The sequence below is a fragment of the Silene latifolia genome, chromosome 11, assembly GCF_048544455.1.
Source record: "Silene latifolia isolate original U9 population chromosome 11, ASM4854445v1, whole genome shotgun sequence".
Lineage (NCBI taxonomy): Eukaryota > Viridiplantae > Streptophyta > Magnoliopsida > Caryophyllales > Caryophyllaceae > Silene > Silene latifolia.
Window position 1 is genome coordinate 170,111,432 of NC_133536.1, and position 23,726 is coordinate 170,135,157.

General features: G+C 34.6%; 2 protein-coding genes and 1 long non-coding RNA gene across 8 annotated transcripts in view; 2 read left to right on the plus strand and 1 right to left on the minus strand.

Annotated features, from left to right (window-relative positions):
* LOC141614345 (uncharacterized) overlaps nt 1-3,294 on the minus strand; it is a 78,094-nt gene extending 74,800 nt beyond the window's left edge. Inside the window, exons 1-3 of the mRNA XM_074433097.1 lie at nt 3,025-3,294; nt 2,269-2,962; nt 1,750-2,112 (exon numbers count right to left, since the gene is read on the minus strand). Coding sequence (XP_074289198.1) covers nt 1,750-2,112; nt 2,269-2,962; nt 3,025-3,294 — 1,327 coding nt within the window. The remainder of the gene's footprint in view (nt 1-1,749; nt 2,113-2,268; nt 2,963-3,024) is intronic.
* Nucleotides 3,295-8,356: 5,062 nt separating this feature from the next.
* On the plus strand, nt 8,357-9,904 carry LOC141612066 (putative WRKY transcription factor 51). Of its 6 annotated transcripts, none has more exons than XM_074430766.1 (3): nt 8,357-8,813; nt 8,981-9,113; nt 9,394-9,904. In XM_074430766.1, exons 1-3 carry the CDS (start codon nt 8,489-8,491, stop codon nt 9,518-9,520), a joined length of 585 nt encoding a protein of 194 aa, XP_074286867.1. In that variant the 5' UTR covers nt 8,357-8,488; the 3' UTR covers nt 9,521-9,904. The 6 variants fall into 6 exon arrangements, with proteins under 6 accessions (XP_074286867.1, XP_074286868.1, XP_074286869.1 ...); XM_074430767.1 differs by having other exon boundaries at nt 8,495-8,813; nt 8,978-9,113; XM_074430768.1 differs by having other exon boundaries at nt 8,495-8,813; nt 8,978-9,113; nt 9,397-9,904.
* Nucleotides 9,905-10,516: 612 nt separating this feature from the next.
* LOC141612067 (uncharacterized) lies at nt 10,517-23,044 on the plus strand. The gene is made up of 3 exons (XR_012528973.1): nt 10,517-11,274; nt 21,015-21,124; nt 22,833-23,044. It is a non-coding gene; the product is annotated as an uncharacterized LOC141612067 (long non-coding RNA).
* Nucleotides 23,045-23,726: the final 682 nt, after the last annotated feature.

Sequence of the window (23,726 nt, forward strand, 5' to 3'; positions counted from 1 at the left end):
GATGAAGTTTTTCTTTGGAGAGAGAGAGAGAGAGAGAGAGAGAGAGAGAGAGAGAGAGAGAGAGAGAGAGAGAGAGAGAGAGAGAGAGAGATGAGTGACCGATGAATTTCTAATTTTGTTTTTGAAAGTTTATTGGATGTAAACATTTCAGAGGAGCAAATCTACCATATTCTTTTTTTTTTCGGAATCACTAAATAAGAGTAATATTTAATTAGAGTTAATTGTTGTGGGGTAAGTTTCGAAAATATTATATAAAAGATAAGTTTCAAAAATTGGACTTTATAAGGGAATAATTAATTTGTCCTGAAATTATTAAGATTTTTGTTTGTTGTAATCAAATAGTGAAATAGTCCAAATTACCATGGAGTTATTTTCTTAATTAACACTAACTGATTATAAGAATTTAATTTTTAAAATTATCTATCACAAATCTATCTATCTATATCTATATTAAAACTATAAAAGAATAACCACTACACATCAAATTGGACACATGTCACCTTCACAATAAAAATTTTCCCGCTCAAGACTTATACTCTAAAATTATATTTGTTTAATATATTCTCAAAAGATTTCTTTCCCTGGCAAAATTATCAATGAAGTATTCCATGTCCATGCATCCTATCATTCTCACCATTTATGAAAATCTAATATCATTCTCACTTTTTATTCTTCAGTGTATATAATGTAGAGTTACGCTATTTGGCCTTAATTTAAGTATTTACCTTCCTAATTTATTTATTTATGATTTTTTATTACATGATTGAGTATTATAACCAGGCCATCATCTGAATTTTACATGCAGTGTTTCGTATTCAATATCCATGATAAAAGTATAATTTGAGACTACAAATTGATTGAAAGTACGTGAAATTTGCGTTCTATTTTTCTCATTTACTACCTGATTCAAATGTATAGGAGAGTCTGAATTTATTTTCTACAAAAAATTTCTTTAATGAGTTTTTATGTTTTTTTAGACTGAGTTTTGAATTTAATCCTGAAAATCGCCATATATTGATAACCTGTAATCTCATTAAAAGTACCCCTAATAATGATTCTTCAGCACAATATGCAAATAACACACCGACAAATTCTGACATAACCGACTCGATTTCATGGGGATGCTTCTCATATATTTGAAAAACTTGGGTACGCAATTAAATTAATTGATTTATATTTGCTCTTCTTTTTAATTGATCTGTTTCATTTTTCATTCTTATTTATATGTACTAAATTACATATGTTTCTTTTCTTTGCTTGGGTTTTATATTATGAATTGATGAGTTTCGATCCATAACACTTGATATTGTTCAATGTATTATCTATGAGACTTACATAAATAACTTTCCCAACTGAGAGTATTTTTTTTTTTATCAATCCACTCATAATATTTTCTGTGTATAGCTCTGGTGTTCTAACAACTAACCACCTGCAGCCTTTTTCGATTCTTTTCTTTATTTCTGTGTTATCTTTATTTGTGGATTTATTTCAATGGAATTTAACTTAGGCTAGGTTATATGTACATAGCTTGTAAAAGTTAGCCATCTTGACTATACACATGACGAGTCGTTAGAGTCCTTTGAAATGTCTGGAAGATCTAATTGTGCGTATAATAATGCATCAGTTAGTTTCATTAGAGTTTTATAGAATTTTTTTTTTTTTTGAAAACCCAATTGGGTTAATTCATATTCATTAAATCCTCATTCGCCTTACACAAGATCCCATTCGGTAGATCAGAAACCCAACTACGTCTACCAACAGTCCATAGCACAGCATGAGCCAACCCGTGCGCAACCGTATTAAAGTTCCGACTAACAAAAGAGAAAGAAACAACATCAAAACAATTACACAAAGAAAAAATGTCATCATAAATTAGAGCAAGCTCGCTTCTTCCGCTTTTCCTAGCCTTCAAATCAGCAATAACACCACGACAATCGCTCTCGACCTCTACCTTGGCATGTCCCGAGCATCTAGCTTCCTTGAGGCCTTCCAACACCGCCAAAGCTTCAGCTAACTCCGGAGTCAACCCAGCCACGCTTTGAATAGTGACGCACCACTCTATACTACCCGAGGCATTGCGACATACAATACCCAACCCCGTCCCTATCCCCTCTACCACTCATGCATCAACGTTTAGCTTGACAAAGCCAGCTCTCGGTCTAGACCAGCCCCTTCTGACGATTGCCCCTCCAACACACTCCCTCCCCTGTCCTCTGTCTTCTCTTCCCACCGTATCATTCCCAGCCCTACTCCTCCCATCATAGTCACCACTCTGCACCCTCTCCATCTCCCATATCAGCTCGTGCGTGCGTCGAATAACCTCCTCCTCCCTCCACTCTCCCTGATCGAAAAGAGCCTTGTTCCTTTTTTCCCAAATTGCCCAACATCCGGTCATAAAAGTCACACACTCTCGCTCGCAAAGGCCCCTGAAGACTTCTTCAACCCACTCCCTCACCCTCAGAAACCCCGCCTCAGGTAGGACATCCACACTCAATCCCTCCCATATCCCTTCCACGCACCCACAGTCCCTAACAACATGAAGACAAGTCTCCACGTTGCTTAAGCATCGAGGACAAGTATCATCCGTCAAATGCAAACGGGCTGCAATGTTCTTTTTAGTAGCTATCGCATCATTACAAAGCTGCCAAAAGAACACTTTGACTCGGGGTAAAACAGGCGTACGCCAAATTTTACTCCAAAGCCATTTCCCCTCACCATAATCCGACCTCCCCGCATTGCCCCCTTCAATCTCCTCCATCAGTAGTCGATGCACGGATTTTACCGTGTAATTCCCATATTTCTCCGCCTCCCAACACCAAGTATCAGCAGGTTTCGACTCACTCAATCGAATGCGTAGAATACGGTCACATTCAAAAGGAAGGAAATGAGAGTGTACCTTGGCCGTGTCCCAGGTATTACTAGTTGCATCAATTAGCTCTGAAACACGCATCTCCTCACTCGCCTGCCCCGTGGAGAAATAACCTTCATAGACTTAGTACCCGGAATCCAAGGGTCCTTCCACACCTTCGTATCAAACCCATTGCCAATTCTTTTTCGGGCTCCAAGTCGGACCACCATTCTTGCCTCCAAAATACCGCGCCAAGTAAAGCTCGGGTTAGAACCAAGTTCCGCATCCATGAATGATTTGCCATAGAAGTACTTCCCCTTCATTACCCTAGCCATCAAACAATCCGTATTCATTACCAATCGCCAAGCTTGTTTACCAAGCAAAGCGAGATTGAAGTTCTCAAAATCACGGAAGCCAATACCCCCACGGCTTTTATGACGACACATTTTATTCCACGCGACCCAAGGTATCTTCCTTCTTATTTTTACCTCATTTCCCATACTTTTACTCTTCTCAATTATAACTCGACAGGTGGATTCTCTTTTTAAAATCATCAACATTATATGAGATATGAGGATCGGCCACATGATGACTTGCTTAAACATAATATGAGACAGAGGTATAAGCAGGTCATTAAAAGTAAGGGTGTTATGTGATGACTTTAAAAGATCCAAAGTTAATTAGCATAGTCATTCAGATATTGATTATTATACCCGTTGCTAGACGATTAATGTTATAAACGTATCGCACACATTTTTTTTGCATTTGTCCATTGTAATTGTTATCTCGAGTTTAAAATGAATATATATTTATCTAATAATGTAGACCGTTTGCGTAAAATGTTATACACACAAACTACTACAACGATATAACAATAAAGTTATAAAAGCTTATTTATATATGCCCGTGCAACTTTGCACGGGTCCTAAGCTAGTTTGATTGATATTTAAAGATTATGTGGAAAAAAATTAACAAAATTTCAATTATAGGGATGGTACACAAATTGAATACCACTCAATTGTCCCTATCACATTTCTCTTAAGTTATTGTGGGTCTCTATTTTAAAATTGTCATTTTGTATTGGCCCCTATCAAGCCATGAGGTACCGTTGCCCTAATATGATAGACTCCTACAAACAATACTAACCTCATTGTTTCATTCTAGTCCTGATTACTGCGGCTGCTTGACAATTTCGAGTTTTATTTGACAAATAGATCACTCACTCAAATTGGATCAGCCACGTGTATTAGTTTGATGATTTGATTATGCTTAAAAATCATTTGTTTATTATACCCTTTCGTACCGGTTAATAGTTTACACTTTTTTATTTAAAATTTATCAGTTAATAGTTTATTGTTAGACTAGCATAGATCATGTACTACAATACATTATTTTTAAAGGGATATGTAAGAACAAATTGCAATTAAAATATTGCTATTAAATATTTTTACATTTAATAAATCTAGTATTATACAGTTTTGTATTAAAACGAATTTTGAATCACATATAGTAGTTGAAAATTCATTTTTTGTGTTTTTTGTGAAGGGTTTTTCTAAAATGTGCCTAATAGGCACATGTTAAGATGTTAAGAAAGGGAAGATTTCCATCAATATATCAATGAGAAATTGAATCCGAACTCATTATTACCATACTTGGAGAAAAACCCATGTATGAAATTTGGCCTACATGAGAGTTACATAAAAGGTATATTTTAGATATTTATAGTTTTTAGGAAGTTGATTTGGAAAAAAAATATTTAGAAATTGATTTATAAAATTTAACAAATTACATCTCTATATTTCTTCATTTTTAAGATAATAAATTTTTTTAATAAATAGAATCAGATTAGTCAGAAAGATTTTCAAGAATAACACTGAGTGAGATTTTTTAGCAATATTTTTACCAATTATTGGAACCAATTAATAGAATAAATTAAAAGTGGGCACACTTCATTAGTTAGAATTTGTCAAGAGTAATAATAACATTGAGGGGAATTTTTAAATAGTGTTAATCTTTTAGTATATATAAGAAATTGTACATGGGCCATGGGCATGCCCGTTGAGGAGGACAGAGTGTCCACTTTACAAGTTTAAGGATGTTCGATCCCAAAATCAATTGATAATGTGTAGGTAGAGTAGCCCATTCCCTATTTACTAAATGAATAGGCGAACTCTATCATTTTCCCGCCAAAAAGCATATTCTCAAAAAAGGAAACTAACAATACTTATGTTCATTCACTAAATAAGGAAACTAACAATTACAATTTAATTCATCTATTATATTTTCATTAAAATTAATCTTTTCACCAAATTATATTATTTTCATTAAACTCTAAACTATATTATTTTAATTAAAAAAAAAATTGATATAAAACTATAATAAATTGATAAATCTTTTATAAGTCATATTATTAGATGATGAGTTGACCCATATTTTAATTGAAACTCATTAGTTTTATTCTATAAAAATATTTTCATCCGAATATATTTCAACTCATGACTCAATTCTCTTAGCTAATTTTCAGTTCTAACTTTTATTTATCCAAATAAAATATAATGATGACAAATATAAACAATCATAAGGTATCAATATTATATAAATAATTTTATAAATATATTAAACTTTAAATACCGTGCATTATATGCACAGGGTCTAAACTAGTTATCTTATAAATTAGATTATACTTCTATGTTTCTCCGATATGGGAAACATAACATCTGGTTCGTCATATCTACACTTCTCTATTCTAGTAAATAAACGAACTAATTTAAGTGAGAATCATTAAATTTTCGGGCCTTTTCAAGTTGTTTTTTTATTTTTTAATAATTATAAACTCATTCTCTCTGCTTAGCTTAATAAGTTGTTTTTTATTTTTTTTAATAATTATAAACTCATTCTCTCTGTTTAGCTTATTAATCGTCTATAAAGCAATTTTAAACTATTAATTAAGATGAAGGGATAACTTATAAACACTTAATCAGACACCCAATACAAACCAGTAGGTCTCATGAGAGACCGTCTTCCACTAATTTAGTGAGACACATAATAGGGAAAAAAAGAAATTCAGTGGGTCTCTCACCCCATCATGTGAAAGGTGTCTCAATAACACTATTGATAGATTGTCTCTTTGGAGTTTTTGTGATACAAATATTAGGTTTTTCATCTCTCATGTAATTTAATAATAACTAGTTTTAAACCCGTGCAAAATTGCACGGGTACGTATTTGAGCTGGTATTAATATTTTTTGATGTATTTTTTTTTTTTGCCATTTCTATTGTACTTATTTAGTTGGTCTAAATCAGCGATCTACATAATTAATGTTTAAACTCGTTACAAATACTTGTTCACGTGCAATGGTTTAAGGGGAAATACAAATGATATTTTTTTAAAAAAAATATATCGTATTATCTCGTTTTTAAAAATTATGCATGTAATTTATTCGCATTATATGTAATTCAATCCCGTAATTAAATGTAATTCCTTCTCGTAATTATGTAATTTTATTATTATTTTTTTAAATTATGTAATTCATTTATTTGTAATTAGTTTCATTTATTCCGATTTGTAATTCATTCCGCTTATATGTCATTAATTTCATTTATTCGGAATGTATAAAATTATTTCATAGTATTTCTTCTAAGACGGAATTTGTCGCATGTTTGTATAGCCGAAATTTTGAAGAAATAAATACATTGCACACTAACGGGCCCCACCATAACATGTATTTCCAAAAAAAATGAATTAATGACGTGACACACCCTAGATTAAGTATTGTCTTCTAAATTAATAAAGATAAGATATTCTCTTTTGTGTTTGTTATTGAGTGTCACCAAAATGAGATAATGTTGCAAGTGACTGAAACTTGATTCAACTCATTTGGCCACACTTTTTTAGGCATAATACTACTAGTCTTATCGGTCAATAGTCATTACAAGTCAACAAAATGTTATTCCTTTATTAAATTAATTAAGTCAATATTTTTATGTGTCTTTTTAATGAAAATATATTTTAGAATACGGATTGAGTTATAACCTAAGTTACATATGAAATATAATTCATAAGTCGATTTTAAGATTAATTCACCCAGACAGGAAAAGAAATATAGAAAACTTATTCTTTTAATTAATAGAGAATTTCATGAACTCTATAGGGTCAAATTCTAGGTTGGTACAACATGAATTAGTTGCTTCAGTAGGTCTCTTGAGAGACTAATGGGATATAACATGGGAAATTAATTTTAAGTAACTCTCTCCCCCATCACGCGAGAGGTCTACGTCTCTCTGAACTTTTTGTGTAGTTGCTATATGTTGTCACCAAATTGTCATTTCATCATAATATCCTTCATTTAAGTATTACAACAATTGAAATGATATATCTAAATCTGATTTTAAATTTAAAATGCGAAAAAACAACTTATGGAGTACTAAAGAGTAAATTCATACGCATTAGTTTTGAAATTATTACTCTTACTTATTTTCTATTTTCTTCTCACGTTTTGAATTTTATCGCAAATAATTTGAGGGGAGTGTTGTTCTTCAATTTGGATCCTCTATATTAGCTCCTCATTCCATTTTTTCAACGACTTCGACTTTGACTATTATAATAAGATTAATAACGAGTAAGGATTCTTTCCATTTCTATTATCTATTTTCACTTTTATTTTATTTAAATACGAGAGCCGTATTAAGTTAAGACGGTTATCATTCCACCGGAATTGCTGGCAGATGGAGGCGTCGCAATGCTGAGATCACTAGTATCACAGTGTTGCAAGTTGCAGCTCCCTGAATCTAAAGGGCTAAAAAAGCACCTTGTCTTTTTGTCATGTTAGACTACAGTTTTAGTAGCATAAGCTACGGCACCACATTTCCATAATTCCAATCATATTGTAATCATCTATAATAAATTCTGATTTTGGGGCCGGATTATCTGGAGAATTACGCAAAATTAATGTACGGCCGCCGTATATACGACGAGAAAATTATCATTTTGGCAGCTTAAACGCGAGTTAGATCATTTAAAATTGTCTTACAATCTTGGGTGTAAGTACTTTAAGCCACCTACTAGTCAGAACAAATCAATTTTAGTTATCGTATTTTAAGCACTCGATATGGTGGAAATATCGGATCAATTATTTTCATTCATAAGTAGTAAAACAGTATAATTCCCACTCCTAATTTATAATGATAAGTAATTTACAATTTTGAACTCAAATTTATTTTACAGAGAAAGATCTATCTATTACCTATTAACCGGACCAATCACAGTTCTACAAATTTCATTTTAATATCAATTAATTAATTAGGAGTTGACTTGTATTCTTTCCTTGGAGAAAGGGTTGGTCCAAGCATATTAAAAAAAATCAAAAACTAAACTAGCAAAGTCTACTCAAAAGTCATCTAGGCTCTCCTTCTTACATGCTTGCTCTTTCCCTTTCAAATCTTCCTTTATTTTCAATTTTTTTTTACCATGATATATACTAAAAAACTTACCAATGTAATCATTTTGATTAAGCCACCTTTACTAGGAGAATCAACCATGAAGCTTCCTTTAATGTCTTGGGAAAGTCCTAGGAAAGTTGCATCCACTTAAGTCCTCAAAATATGACAGTATATCAATGCTTCTTACTGCTAGTGTATAACTATGGCAAGAGACACATACACAGCAGCTACTTCAACTTCATTCTTCGCGATAAATCATCAACTCCCTGCTCTGACGGATATGAACCACCATACCAACATAAGCCCGATGACAACTACTACAAACACTTCCCTTGAGTCCTCAGGAAGTGATCCTTGGGTTGAGTGTTTGGAAGTTCAGGATTCTGACTTCTTCTCATTTGAGCATTGGCCATTTGAGCATGAATCTGGTGGGTACGAACAGAGTGTGCAGACTTACGGGTTCTCAGGAAATGTATCACATGATGTCGGAGCAACTAGTCACCACCAAAATGAAGGTGAAAATAGCAGTAAGCCCTTCTGCCTATAAACATACATCCCACTCTTCATTTTGTATATTGTTTGGGATGCAATTTCTAATTTTTTGTTTACTCATAGTATTAAATATAAATATAAGTATGTGGCTACATTATTTTTAATGCACAAAGTAAATGACATTCATTTTTTCTGTTAGCAGGAGGCAATATAACTAGCAGAGACAGGAAGGAAAAGGTTGCATTCAGAATGATGTCAGATATAGATGTGGTAGACGACGGTTATAAATGGAGGAAATATGGAAAGAAGATGGTCAAGAATAGTCCGAATCCAAGGTTAGTTAGAAACAAAATACAGCCACCACCACCGTTAATCCAGTGCCTGAAAGGCAATTCCATAGGCAACAGGAGGTCGAATTTATGCAGTCTTACACGCTGCATAAGGAAAATTGCATCGATTTAATCTTACATAAAAATTTAATGAGTAATTTTTCTTTATTCCATCATATTGAAAAAGCTAATAACTTATGAATCTTTAGCATAACATTAACCACACAGAAGAAAATAAATCTTAGATAGAAACTTAACGAAAACTTTCCTTGAATTTTATGCTTAGCAGGAATTACTACAAGTGTTCAATAGACGGTTGCCCAGTAAAGAAGAGGGTCGAAAGAGACAGGGATGATATAAGATACGTAATAACTACATATGAAGGAAATCATAATCATCAAAGCACACATTAATAAAGCTCAGCAAGGTTGCAATAATTTCTGAGAAATTATACACCTGAGTACTAGTAGTGCTGAACTCGGCTGATGTTCTGCCTCCTCCTTCACAGACGTAGGCCATCGCAGACAAGCGCAACTGGCAGAAGTTTTTTTCTATCACAATCGTCTTTGTGCTCTACCTTTGCCAAGTGACTTAGATCTGCAAATCAATTATCGATAAAGTAATTAATCAATACAATATACAGTAGTTACCATAGCTATGCCTATGTTGATGTTCCGAAACATGTAGTTTCAGTCTCTTTAAGCAAACACTATATACAAACAGTGAAGCATACATTTTATAGGCTTGGTTTAGTAATGTAACCATCTAAAAGGTAATTTCATCTGCGTTCTTCATTATTCCGACTCTTCACTTCTAGAGTTATGCCCATGCTCAAGGACATGCATACGGGATCCATACCCAACCTTACCATTCTGATGCTTCTCCTAAAAGAGCGCGTTATGGAGGCTCGCATGCCAAAAGTAGAAGAATAGACTTTGTATGAAGTAATCTGTATGATATTTATTAACTTGTAAGATTATTTCACAAATATCTCTTTGTTTCAGTCTAGAAACTCTGAGAATTACTAGTATTTTTACATAAATTTTCATGACATCATTCGGCTGATGGAGATTAGGACCGTAGTTGCATCATCAACAAAGTATGAACATACATCAGCACCGGGAACAACAAATTTCATCCACAGAAGCATCAATCATAGAAACAGATAGTGACAAAGTTTTGTTGACTTTATAGGTTTTCATGTGGCTGCTACAAAACCTCATTCACCTTATCATCAGATACCAGTCGTTATCGTGAAACGGGCCTATACAAGTCATGTTCAACTCTAAAAACATATCTTATGAGAATAGAATATCAAAGAAGCCATTGCTTGCTTATACTTGTACAGCAGAACATCAAACTATTCTCAAGGAAATTTCATTTCATGTCAGGGTTTCGAGTGTGTAGGTCCCATGTTTACAACTGTATTTCAGCTTCAACTTCTGGAATAGGAGAAAAGGATCTTACAAGAGGCAATAATGAAAACCACATCTCTTGATGATTCAGAGGCAATAATCAGTCATCGAGATAGTGTGATCATTAATGTTTGTTTGATACCCAGCTGCTTGGGTATGATGAAATTCCAAATTCAATCATTCCAGACATGGAATTCTTTCAAAAATAGGAAACCTGTTTAGTACTTGTCACATCAGGTAAAGAATCCCTTTGAGCTAACATATGATCAGTGGCTGCAAAGTCAATGATTCATGTTAATTATACTCGTATAAAACTGTTTGATTACCCAGAATCAGGTATTTCCAGGCATTCCATGATCAAAGTGACAATTGAGTCAGAAAGTCAGAAACATTATGAACTTTAGTGGTAAGCTTTTGAGTTTCAATTTGTTGCACAAATGAGTTACTTAACTTGCTTTTTAGCAACTGACATCTAGTCTTATGCATCACAAATCTCACAAGGAATGGGAATTTATTTATTTTTTTTCCTTTTCAAACGTGCGTCATCTAGTATTTTCTTGATCATATTGTAATTCCACAGGTACAATCAGGGAAACTCGAGATCATCAACATCATGCTACTCCGTCCATCCCAATCATTTGTTTACTTTTGTTAAATACGCCTCATAAGGAATACAAATGGTAAACAAATGATTGAGACGGACTGTTGAGTTTATGGATTCAAGTACCTAAGAGGGGGAGGGGGTGAATTAGGTACTATTTCAAAATTTATAACTCCAACTTTATTGAATTAAAGTGAGTTACGAGAACAAAAGAGATGAGAAGATACTTTGAATAATATTAAAAGATTGAACAAGTATCACGATGAATGTTTCTTTGAAGTATGAAAAAGAATAATCGTTATCAGATCTATTTGTCTCCGACTTGTGGAATACGATTTGCAGACCAAATGTGACAAGATGATGAATCACATTTTAAGGTTAAGAAAGAAAACAAACAAACAAAGTAAATTGCGAATGAAATAAAGTAAAACAATTGAACACAAGATTTTTGAATTGGTTCGGCAAATACTCAAGTGTCTACGTCCAATCTACCTTTTTATTGCTTTCTTTTAGTGATCTACTCCGACAACTAAAAGACCCTTACAATAAAAGACATCAACCTACTCCGGTTGTAAAGCTAGTACAAGAACTACTCCGTTCTTATGACAAGCTAACTCGCAACCTACTCCGGTTGCCAAGAGTTAAAGACTACTCCGTCCTAAACTCTACTAACACACTTAGAATGTTATAGGATCAAGTTTCCACTAACATATTCTTAGCAAAGAATAGAGATGGACAACTTTTACAAGATCAACAATTCTTAAGCGAGAGAGTTTAGTATTATAAAAAAACATGATAGCCACGACTGTAACAACTTGAAGACTCTTTAAAGGTTTTGCAAATGACACACGGCTTAAAGCTTTGAAAAACAAATTTGCAAACTTAAAAATAATTTCAGAAAGAAGTCTTAGGTTTTATGAGGAGTATGGCACGTCTTATATAGAGGAGGTGAGTGAAGGGGTTGCTAGGGTTTTGAAGGGTCAAAGACCACACATGTGAAGGACATTTGCAACCATCCAAAACTTGCACCAAAGATGGCTCTTTTGCAAAGGCAAGAATAGAGAAAGAGTGTTTGAAAGATATCCTTAAAAGCTCATGCAAATTCAGAAAACAAAGAGAGAAAAGACAAGTTACATGATGACAAGTTAACACTAAAATGGCAAAAAGCAATTTTTGTTTTCCAAAAGACCAAAGGGTTGAATTTGCATAAAGAGGAAACATTTTGAAAATAATAATAATTCAAACCACTCTTTATTGAAGACCAACTCCTTAATAAAAATCTGAATTTTATCTTTGAAAAATAAGAGTCACGTGAAAACTTTTGAAAGATAAAAAGAGACTTCAAGTTTTACGAATTGTGGCAACAATCCAAGCAAATTGTTTACTAATGAAAGCAACGATCGTGCTGATCAAGCTTCTATTACTCTAAGATACTCTACTTTCTCACTTGTACATAAGATGACACTAAGACTCAATACAATGGGATGATTAACTACTTCAACACTTCTTAATCCATGCTGCTTGATTACATCAATAATCCTGAAAAGGTAAACTAAGATAACACAAATCAAATGGGCATGTCATCATCAACCATAAGGAACCCAACACGGACAAATTATATGGTTGAGCTCGCTAAAATACGCCATCGAGACACATTCCGGAGTTTCATCGATATAGCAAACCTTTCAACAATCTCATTCCAAAGAAATTAGGCAGATTTTGAGGACATTAATCGCTCTACAATTCCACCTATCTTATACTAGTTGATAATTCAGCATCTTAAATTCTTAAGTCTTAACCATAACCGGCAACTCAATCATGTAATATAGTGTACAGCAAAAGTTCAAATCCAAAAATGGTGGTTCTTGATCTTGGAACCTAAAGCCATTATAACACGATTATTAGGCCCATATATATGTTGTGCACTTGTGCTAGGTTGTTATGTGCTAATACGCATTTGACATTTCTTAACATGATATCAGACAACCAAACAGAAAAATCATCAACCCTAACTAGCCGGCAGTCATGCCCGACGCCAAGACCCCTACCAAGATTGATACGTCCTTGTTAGAGAATATTACAGTATCCGTATCGTAATATACCATAATCAGAATAAAATAATTTATATTATTATGGTTTCTTAATATAGAAAACCATAGTAATACATTTATTCTAAGATCTCCTAATATAGGAAACCATAATAATAATAATAATAATATAATTTCTAAGATCTCCTAATTAGGGATGGCAATGGGTCGGGTTGGATCGGGTTTTGCAAGATCCAAACCCGATCCACTTACTTATTGGATCACAAATCCATATCCATACCTGATCCATATCCAAAATTTTAAAATCCATACCCGGTCCATTATATTTTTTTCAAACCCATACCCGCTCCAAATCCATACCCGATCCACTACATAATCCAAAACCCAATCCGAAACTTGATTTGACTACATAAAAATTTAATCTTATATAAGAAAATTTAAATTTCAAGGTTAATAAAGCCTAAATTTTCAAAAATATCCAATTGGATCGGGTTCGGGTATGAATGGATCGGGTTTGGGTTTGGTTTGGGTTTTTCAATAGTGGATATGGATATGGGTTTTTAAACAGTGGATCGGGGATGAGTTTTTAAAAGGTGGGTTTGGATCGAATATTTTCCTTCGGTTCGATTCGGGTTCGGTTCGGTTTATGCCATAATTGTCATCCCTACTCCTAATATAGGAAACCATAATAATATAACTTATTTTATTCTGATTACGGTATATTACGATACGCTACCATAATCTGCTCTAACAGTCTTCACCCTATTTTAGGGTGTCAGTGTGCCACAAGATAAAACGGGTGATTTCATCACCTCCGTTCGTTTCAAGTTAAATAATTTTGAGGATTGGGCACATCCGTCCCACCGCCCGTATTGTGCTGCGTACTCGTCATAAGTATGGGTTTGTTAACGAACCAAAAGCACCGTGTACAAGTGATGATTGGGAAACAATTCACTCTATGCTCTTGTCTTGGTTGATGAATACAACGTAAACTTAATTCTTAATCATGTATATTCTTATTACCAAATGAATATACGACAAATAAAATAGCGGAAGCGATAAAATAAGATCGGATTTAAAACCTCTCGCCATTGCTTATTGGATTCCTGAACAGCTTTTTTCCGAATTCCGATTCTTAAACCCGTCTTTGTATACCCGTCTACTTTTCTTCTGATTTCAGTTCCAAACCCTCACACTCACTATATAGATAGTGTATTTCTTAATGGAGAGCCAATTCAGTAACCTTTTTCAATGAAGTTTTTTTATTTTCTTATATACTACTCTTGCCCTCACAGAGCAGTTAACCTTTCAAAGTGTGGTGAGTGGGTTACTGATAATATGGGGAGAGAAAAAAAAGGTTGTTTTAGTCCATGGTTAAACTGCCAAGATAAATGAGCCACAAAATAGGATTTTCTAAACTGACTTAATATTACTATTAACAATAGTTTTACTTACTTCAGGAGGAGATTGAATATTGGTCTCTAGCGATATATGGGTATGTAAGGGGAGCGAATCCTCCATGGGGGGCTATGGAAGGCTATCTGCAGCGTGAGTGGAGAGACTATGAAGTCACGAAAATAGCTTTTCTACCCAATGGACTCTTTGTGATGAGGTTTGCTACTTTAGAACACCAGAAATTAGTTTTGAAGAAGGGTATGTTCTTATTTGATGATAAACCTCTCATAATAGGGCCATAGGAAGCTAATACTAAAATAACCAAAGTATCGGTCAAAACTGTACCAATATGAATCAAGCTGGTATGATTAGACCTGAAATTCTGGGGCTCCAAATGTCTTGAGAAACTGGCCTCTATAATTGGAAAATTTGTTCGTATAGATGATCTTACTCTTGAGAGAACATTGTTGGGATTTTCCAGGGTGATGATGGAGGTTGATATTGACCAACAGTTTCCTGATAGAATAAGCTTTATGGATGAATTGGGTCAGAATATCACTGTACAGGTTAATATGACTGGTTACCAATCACTTGTCTGAAGTGTAAAGGAATTGGCCATAAGGCAACACAGTGCATGAAGGGGAACGGTTGGGTGAGAAGACCTACACAACCTGTGAGACAGAATCCTAACAAGCAGATATGGAAGAGGAGAGAACCCGTGGAATTAACTCTAAACCGTATAGAGTGCCCAAACCTATCTAAACCTGCTACATGGGATCAAAGTGCTGAGGTGGTCATGCTAGAGGATAAGGCCAAGGAGGGTGGGCTTGGAATCAATGCAGGTTTGACTACACCAGCTAACACTCCAATGCCTACTACTGTGGGATCAATATTTACACCAGCCAGGATCCTTACTAGAACGACAAGGTATGAATCAAGATTACCAGGGGGACTGAAGGTGAGTTTGTGGTGAACTTTAATACTAAACTTGCTAAATCTGAAGAAATGGTTGATAAAGAGGGGAAGGGGAGGCCTCTTCCGCTTATGGGTAGTATAGGAGTATGGAATATTAGGGGCTTAAATAGTTTAACTAAACAAAAAGATATAAAATGGTGTCTAAAACAAGCTAATGTGGACCTATTTGGACTCCTTGAGACCAGGGTAAAACCTGCGTCTCTAAATAAAGTAGTGAATAATATGTCTGTTGGATGGTTATATATTAATAATCACTTTCATCATGAAGATGGGAGGATCTGGTTACTTTGGAAGGAACAGAAATATAAGGTCACTCTCATGGATATGGAAGCTCGATTTATTCATGTCAGGGTTAAAGATGTGATTAATGATAATGAATTTTATGCCACTTTAGTGTATGGATTTAATAGAGTAGAGGAGAGGGTCCTATTATGGATTGCACTTATTAGGTTGGCTGTGGTGGAACCTTGGATTGTCTTGGGGACTTTAGTAATGTAATGTATTCGGATGAAAAGATAGGCTTGCCTGTTAAGGACACTGAGGCGATTCCCTTTCAGAACACAGCTGAAATGTGTGATTTGCAAGATATGAAATGCACTAGTTCTTTCTTTACTTGGAACAACAAACAACCTAGTGTCACCAGAGTTTTTAGCAGAATTGGTAGGGTACTAGTGAATGATGGATGGGTTAACAAATGGCCCGACTGTTATGCACACTATGCACTTGAGTGAGATTTTGATCACTGTCCTTGTTTCATAACCTGTGGTGATAGTCAACTGATAAGGAGGAAACCCTTTAAGTTCTATAATATGTGGACATGAGTGGCTAAGTATAAAGAGGTTGTGAACACTGGATGGCTCATTAAGGTTCAAGGGACTCATATGTATAGACTGGCGAATAAGTTGAAGATGTTGAAACCTAAACTTAAGGAACTGAATAAAGAGTTATTCTCTGATATTGAAAAGAATGCTGACATTGCCTTTGAGTTGCTCATTGATACTCAGAAGCAACTTCAGCTTGATCCTAATAATAGGGATGTAATGGACAGTGAATATAACATTAGGGCTAGCTATCATATGTTGGCCCAGGCTAAAGAAGAATTTGTCAGACAAAAAGCCAAATGTGCTTCGGCCAGGGATGGAGATACAAACTCTGCTATGTTCCACATAATCATTAAGCAAAGATAAATGCACAACAAGGTCCTTCAAATTGAAGATTCTAAGGGAAAATTGTGTAAGAAACCTGAGGAGATTCTCCAGGCATTTGTAGAATACTATGAAGATTTGTTAGGGACTCAGGCTTCTACTACTGGTTTCTACCACAATATTGTTGCTAAAGGAAAAAAGGTGTAAACCGATGATTGGGATGCTATTAATATGGAACCAAATGTGGAAGAGATCAAGAATATTGTGTTTTCCATTCCTAATGACAAAAGCCTAGGGCCAGATGGCTACTCTAGCTGCTTTTTTAAGGCTGGATGGGAGATAGTTCAAGGAGAGGCATGCAATGCTGTAAAATATTTTTTTAAGAGTGAGCAACTTTTGAAGCAGGTGAACAACACTAACTTGGTTTTGATTCCAAAAATTGTGAACCCTATCTCTGTGAAAGAATTTAGAACCCTGGCCTACTACAATATCATACCAAAAAATTTGTGTGCTAGACTGGCTAATATTCTTCCTAAAGTTATAAATCCTGCACAATCTGCTTTCATTCAAGGGCATAGCATCATGGGTAAGATCCTAATTAGCCAGGACTTAGTGAGGTTATACACCAGGAAGAGTGTGTCACGTAGGTGTATGCTCAAAGTGAACCTAAGAAAGGCGTATGATTCCATAAAATGGAAGTTTGTCCATCAAATGCTCAAGAGTTTAAATTTACCTCCAAAGTTCATTAGCTTGGTTATGCAGTGTGTGACCACCACTACTTTATCCATAGTGCTGAATGGACACACTCACGGCTTCTTCAAAGGGAGACGTGGCCTTATACAGGGGGGCCCACTATCTCCATTATTGTTCACCCTTTGCATGGAATATCTGAGCAGATTGTTAGAAGAAGTATGCATTGGTCCAAGATTTAATTATTATCCCTTATGCAGAGGTCTCAAATTTTTTATGTGGCATACAGAATGAAACACTTGTTTGTAAAGTGTCAATATACCAGAAAATGCTATGAGAGGTTGCTTGAGTGGTTAAATATCAAGCTGCGTGGGGTTGTCAGTGCAGAGGAGATGCTTAAACTGGGGAAATGCTCGGGGTTTATCAGAAAGGTGTTATGTTCAGTGATGGTTGCCACTCAATATCAGGTCTGGCAAGCAAGAAATGTAAGCAGTCTTGAACATTATGTGATTCAACCCAGGAAACTTCTCTTAACAGTGAAAGAGGAGTGTCGATTGAAGCTAATGAAATGCACTAAAGATAATTGAAGGCAGGACGATATTACTTGGTGCAGACAAAGAGGTCTGATATGATGTATTTGTTAGGCTAAGAGAAAGAATGTTGTATAACCTATACTTTCACCAATGGTAAAACCCCCTTATTGCGTCTGTTGTAAAGGGCCTTTTACGTCGGTTTGGACTGACGTATATCGAGGGGTCGTATTTGCTATGCGTCAGTTGTGGAACTGGCACAAAAGGTTCCCCATTTGTGTCAGTTGTGTTTTAAAAACTGACGCAAAAAAGAACCATTTGCGCCAGTTATGTTTTAAAAAACGACGCAATTGTATATATAACCTACGCAAATGTTTCAACATTTGCATCTCTTCTATAAAGAACTGATGCATTTTCTTTATTTTTTGAGTCATTTGTTATCATAATTGATGCAATTGTTATTTTTTTAGGCAAATTTAACATAAATAACCCAACGTTTATAAAGTCTTCCAAAAATAACCCGACCTTTTAACTTTAACAAAAATAACCCAACCTTTATGTTTGTGTTACAAAAATGTCCCAAACTATTCCATATGTAGAACTGTTTACCTAATTTAAGATTTTAACAATTTAAAATGTGATTGTATATAATTTAGGTAAAATAATTGTAAATTTTTTTAATAATGTATTAAAAAATCTGAAAAAACCAGAAAATTTATAAATTTGAACATTTTAAACTTTTAAACACTTTAAATTGGGTTATTTAATGACAATAATCCAAAGTAAGCCTCTCCTTCCCCATTTAATCCAACATATTGATTATCCCATATTAATCCTATCTTTACTATCATTTAACTTATTTTACACCAGCTCTCATATTAACTTGTTGTAACCGGTGAAACTAACTATTTAGAAGGTCTTAAGGCTTCTACTTTTATCTTTCATCTCTCCTCCTTTTCATCATCTTTCTGGGTTCTGCATTGATCTTCTCTTATATTTTGGTTAATTTTTCCCATATCCATTTATCTTCTCCATTATTTTTACGAGACTTCCCATAACAATGAAGAAGGAGGTCTTGTCCTCATCTTCTTCAACAATTTCAAGCTGTAAAAATCCCAAAAATTGATGTGGGGAAATTAACTGATAATCAATCTTGAACAATTTCAAGCTGTAAAAATCCCAAAAATTATGGGGGATTAACTGACAATCAATAAACGGTAGAGAAAAAAATGGAAACCCTAAACAGTTAACGAATCAGTTTGTGTCATTTGCATCCTCCTTGTTACGCGTCATGATGGCAGATTTGCGGCTTGAGTACTGCCTGGTAACTTGGCGGTGATCTTGTGTTTGTGCTCCCACTTCAGACAATAATTAGGCTGCGCTCCTTAAAAATATTGCAGGGATAGGAGCAAAACTCATCAATTTTATTCAATACACTCAATCACATTAAAACAGAATAGGTTTAAGTAAAATTACAGGCTAGCGAAACTTGCTATGTCCATCTTTTATTTTGCTCTCAAAATAAGTGATGTCATTATTAATGTGATTGACTAGCGTGTTGAATATATGAAGATGATGGTGGATGTAGAAGAAGCAAAATGAAGAAAGATGAAGAAACATGAAAGAAGATGAAAAGGGGATGTGAAAGGTTAAATGGTGAAGATGAGTGGGTGAAAGGTGTGTGTTCAGGAAGTCAAAAAGGAGTTTAACATAAAAGGGTGACCTGTTTAACAGGTTGCCCTTCCAGCATATCAATATAAGTTAAATGATATCAAAGATAAGATTAATATAGGATAATCAATAGGTTGGATTAAATGAGGAAGGAGAGGCTTAGTTTGGATTATTGTCATTAAATAACCCTTGATTTTATTGCCATTATCTTTTTCTCTTCAACTTATCACTAGTTTTTAACACGTGCCAAATTGCACGGGTATGTAATTTAATATTTTAGATTAGCAATATTTATAAAAAAACATAATTACATTTTCTATGTAGATTTGAATTATAAATTAAATTTGTAATAATCAAGCGGGACGTAAAATACATGATGTTTTAGGTTTATTGTCCGAGTACTGATTAAATTATGATTTGTCCTCTTGATAGCTAAAGTATGATGCCTACTTAACGTAGTAATCGAGAGACTGGATAAAATCCGAGAAATAAAATGAAAGGAGATTTTTTTTATGAAGATTAACATCTTTTAATGAATTTATGTGAATATGCGTGAAAATTAATTAGTGATTTTGTTTATTAAAAGATTTATAATTGACAAAGTTAAACAATAAAGCATGTATATTTAATTAAACTGAATCTATTTTTTCCTGGGTCTTGACTTGTGAAGCTTGATATGTCGATTAACGCGAAGTAACCCGTTAACTTATGTAACACCCCGTAAATTTGAAGACCTTTATTATATTTTAAAAGTCATATTTTAATCCATTTTAATTTAATATTAATTTATTTTGAAATAATAATAATTTGATAAAATATAATCTTATTTTATTTTGAAGAAATGTAATTATTTTTGATAGTTTAAAAATGTTTAAAAGTGATTTAAACTATATTTAAACCTTTTCCTTTGATAAAATAGATTTCGGATAAAAGTCGTAATATTGGGATTTTCCTATTTCTTACGGTCGTTGGGTAAACGAGTTTGGATATTGGGCATATGAGTACTTAATCTTTTAGTAAAATCGTGTTTAAGAACTTTAATATTCTCGGAAATCGCGTTCGACGAATATTTCTAATTTCCGTCGAAACGAACCAAAACGTAAACAATTGAAACTCACCCAAACACCCTACCCCAAACCATGCACCCTCCATCCTCCATGGGTCTCTTCTTCATCTTTCATTTCCTTCATAATTCACTCTCTCTCTTCCTTTCATCAAAAAAAAAATCTATCAAAATAACCCCCTTACAATCCCTAAATCCTTCATAAATCCTTCATTTCTCCACCAAATCTCATAAAAATTATATATTTGGAATCCTCTCTTCAATCCTCATCTACTAGTAAGATTTATTTTCATTTCCCCCAATTTTGTTTTAAGACTCATCTTTTAGGGTTTCGAATTTAAAGCTTAATAATTGTGTTTTTGTTGTTCTTATAGGTGAAGAATTTGAAGATGAGTTAGGTGACTCATATGTTGTTGAAGATGAAGAGTAATTTTGGGTTTTAGAAGCTTTCTGAAGTTATTACTTGTCTCTTTGCTAGCTTAAGGTAACTATTCCGAGTTACTCAACGAATTAATGTCACATTAATAGTTGTATTTGTTGTTTGTTGTTGTTTGAGACGATCTTGTTGATAAATAAATGAATGGAGTAAGATGAGTATGATTATGTTTAATTTATGTTACCCATTTGTATATTATTGTTTGGAACAAATTTGGATGAGGAATTATGTGTTGTGACAAGTCCGGTGTTTTGGGTGAACGCGTCGATCTGGACCGAGATGATTTCCAATGTTTCCAAAAATATGACCATTTGACGACATCGAAAAATTAGGTGGTTTAGCCACTTGAATCACTCAATTCGGAGTCCGTATGAGTAAATGGCATCGTTTTATCGATTAAAAATTTATAGAAAAGTTTACCCTTGTGTGAGACGGTTATTTATGCTATTTTATTATGCGAGAATTTTGTGGAATTAGTTATTTTGTAAGTATGAATATATTTCCTTATGTTAATAGTTTTTCACATGATAGAAATTGGAAATGGTATGAGAATGATATTGTGATGAATTTTGTGATTTGGGCCAAAGTAGGCCAAGACTACGAGTGGGCAGTTGACCGAACGAGTTTGGTCAAACTAGGTTTAAACCTGTCAGCCTCGATTTAACCGATGACCCGTCGCGGGACTCGGGTCGAGGGTTTGTCTTTGAGGTGAGATTGGTTGTTATTGGATGTTTTATGTTATGCCTTGATATTTGTGATTATCATTTCACATGTTGGTTGTTGGATGCTTTGGATGCCTTACGCTTGAGTCTTGTTGCCTTTCTGTCATTTTGGCTTGTTCTCATGGATTATGGTACTGTTGGTTAGCTGGAATTTGGATTATTATTGATATTGGAGATATTGTTGGATTGTTAGCTGAATATGCTCTTGTGTAGTCTTTCATATGCTAGGGTGTGTATGATCATTTGTGTGTGTGCAAGTTTGGACTCTTTGCCCCTCTTATGGTTAATTGGGTGTCCTACTTGTCTTGTGTGGTGTGGGCTAAAGTATTCAAGCTGGGACTAGGTCCTAGGTGAGTATTTCGGCCTTCGTCATAGATAGGCCCTTATAGTCTTTGACGAGTGTATGTTCACAGCTTAATAGCCTTTGTGTCTTAGCTTGGTGGGCTTATATCCAAGTTAGGGCATGACCTCCTGACATACTCTTAGAAGTTTGTGGTCAGCTTAAGTACTAGCCAACCCTTTGGTGGACTCCTTAGGGGTACTCATGTGTGTGATCATGAGTCTTGGATGCGGTACTTTTCGCATGTCGCTAGGTCTGCGCAGGTTTAGGACTAGGATGTTTACCTTACCTCGTGGTATAGACTCGAGTTAGAGAGTGACTATTGACTGTACTAGGAACTTATGCCTGTCTCTAGATATATTGTCCTTTCTTGTTGATGATTCTATGAATCATAGAAGGTGAGATGTAAGCCGGCTATGGTTGATAGAGTTTGGATTCCTGGATGTTATGTGATTCACATGATAGTGTAGTATGAGTCGGTCTAGTATTCATATGCTAGGACTATGTGTTGTTATATTGTTGTTCACATGATGAGTACGATTGTCTAGCATCTATATGCTAAGGCTATGTGTTATTCATATTCATATTCTTATGTTTACATGTTATATTAATTATGACATTTCGTGGCTGGGAGAACTCGGAGTTAGTCCCCACTGACTGTGGCTTTCGTATTTGTATAAAATGCGATTGACAGGTAAGTGATGCATATATGGGGTACATGGACGAGCTAGCGAGCAAAGTAACCTTGGCACCTAGATTGGCTTTATTTTATTGTGACCCTTAAACACTTTTTATGTTATATACTTTTTAGGGACATATGTCTCCCTTTTTCATATTTGGGTTGTATAACTTTGTTTCGCGACTTTAGCGATGTTTTATTTATGAGATTCATTTTAGACCTTGCATGTTTGACACCTTCCCATTTGGATATTTTAATAACAGGTTCAGGTTTCGTTTTCGACTTTTTGAAAATGACAGGTTTTTACCCAAATGAACCTATTACAAACATATCCATGCAGTTTTTATCTAGAATTATGTGTTTACTTTTCCGCAATGAATGAGGGTGTCACAGCTGGTATCAGAGCATATTTGCTCCCGACGCACGTTTGTGCACCCCCAATATAAATAACTTGACCTTAAAATTATAAACTTGAGAGATGGGTAGGATGGGTAGACTTAGGACCTTATGTTGTAGTCTCTTTGTGTATGCTTCGTGGTAGGTTCTAACATGTTTGTTGGTTGTCAATTATTTTTGTACCCTTGGATCAATGACCGCGAGCTTACCTACATGAAGATCAAGATTTGGTGCCTATTGCCGAGGACTGAAGATTTGTTCACCTTTGAAGAATACTTCTACTTCCTCGAAGATGTTTCTCATTCTTTGTGTACCTTGCCTTATTTTTTTTTTATCTCTTGGCGCCTATTCTTCTTCTAAACTCCCTCTTATCTTTCCTTGAAAGTTACTCTTGTACCCTCCTAACTTGTCCGTTGTTCCATGCTTATCCTCCCTTAACGCCTTTTGATAGTACTCTTTATTTTGAGAAATGTTGGCCTTGGTTGGAAAATTCGACTTTTGAGGAGATTGTTT